At 52.0% G+C, this 1,478-nt stretch overlaps 1 protein-coding gene across 1 annotated transcript; it reads left to right on the top strand.

Moving 5' to 3' along the window:
* Positions 1-248: 248 nt before the first annotated feature.
* LOC113147070 lies at positions 249-821 on the top strand. Its single transcript, XM_026336299.1, has one exon. It carries the CDS (start codon positions 249-251, stop codon positions 819-821), a length of 573 nt encoding a protein of 190 aa, XP_026192084.1.
* Positions 822-1,478: the final 657 nt, after the last annotated feature.

Here is a 1,478-nt window from a genome sequence, read left to right as displayed (position 1 = left end):
TTCCCTGGCGTGCATCTGTGCGTGGGGCGCCTCGTATTTGCCTTCTCATTTATGCAAGGTGGTTGTTCTGCGGATAATATAATTGGCACAAAATTCCTTGCTCTGGGGTAGGCGGGTGGTAGTCCTCTGTGCTGAGGCCAGACTTGCCTATTTTATCTTCGTCTCCCAAATTCGGTGTCAGGCACCGTAGCAACGTTCTGTCTTTCCGCCGGGCCTAAAGCCCAGTCCTCTAGTCCTTTCAGTCAACAATGGTGAACCCGCCGACAGCAGGAAGCTGCAGCGTGGCGGGGAGGCTAGGTCTAGAAACGCGGACGAATGCCATTGCCCTGTTTGCGTCTGTTAACCTGTTCTATTTCTTGGTCTTCGCCATGGGTAAGAGCATGGTCTCGCTTTGCTGCTACCTGTGCTTAGCACCGGTGGCTCTTGGAATGTTGTTGAAGGCACTGCACCTTGCGCCAACGGAAGCGGGACCTTGGGAGATTGTCAGCCGCTCTAGAATTCAGTCTACAGTGGAGCGCCTATACACCAGGACCAACCAGTTTCTGGAATTCTGGAGGGACGTATGCCTATGGAAGAACGTGTTTTTTACTGCAAAGGTTTGCTGCGCTTTGCTCACCCTGAGCTATGTGTCTTCCTTCTTATCGTTCGCCAGCCTTGTGTTTATATCCACGTGGGGTTGGTTTTTTTACTGCAGCTGTTCTTCCCTATTCCATGATACACTCTATCCCCTTGTCTCGCCGTACATTAAGATGGCAAACCAGGCCTTTCACAAGGTCGTCCAATCCATCCCTAAGATGGAAGACAGCAGCAAGAAGCTCTAAGAAGGCCGTTCACGCAGAGAGGGTCTCAGGGTTGTTGCCCGCGAGACTCCCTGCGCCAGTAAGGAGGCCATCGCAGCCAAAATCTATAGATCTTTGCCGGGAGAGGCCTCTACAACACATGAAACGCGCTGAACGAGTGGGCTGTGCGAGGCCCCTAGTACGGCATCTGTGCCACAGGATTTCCCCACTTCAGTGTTCTGGGAATGTCGCGGGGGAATGAAAGGGCATAGTGGGGGTAAGTGATTACACCTTTCCGTTTATTAGGCCCCAGTTTTCCTTGCTAGAGGACGCCGGATGCTCCTAGGCATGCTGTGAAGTACCTTGCCTGAACTGCCGTTTCAAGCCCCTTGCCCTCAAACCCCGTGATACTCTTCTGTTGGCTTTTAGTGGGCGAGAAACCCTAATTTTCAGAGGCGCGCCTCTTCTTGCTTTGAGCGACACCTCTCTTGAAATATGCTGTTGATCTGTGCATGAGTGGGGTGTGAGGAACAGTAGTGTTGCGCCTTGAAGGAGCAACAGTAGATAGTACGGGTAGTGGGAAAGACGGCGTAGAGTGGAAAGTATATTCGTAGACGCTTTAGCCGTTGCTATCTCGATTAGAGCAACTGGCTTTCTCTCTTTTTGGTAGCCCCATTGCCTCGATTCTTGGGGTATTGC

This window comes from Cyclospora cayetanensis, unplaced genomic scaffold, assembly GCF_002999335.1.
Source record: "Cyclospora cayetanensis isolate NF1_C8 unplaced genomic scaffold, CcayRef3 CcayRef3_contig_12, whole genome shotgun sequence".
NCBI lineage: Eukaryota > Apicomplexa > Conoidasida > Eucoccidiorida > Eimeriidae > Cyclospora > Cyclospora cayetanensis.
The sequence above is the reverse complement of the archived record's forward strand: the minus strand, read 5'-3'. Positions and strand labels throughout refer to the sequence as shown.

Excerpts from the sequence above, each read along its gene's own strand:
- LOC113147070 (XM_026336299.1), top strand. The coding sequence starts at position 249 with ATGGTGAACCCGCCGACAGCAGGAAGCTGCAGCGTGGCGGGGAGGCTA.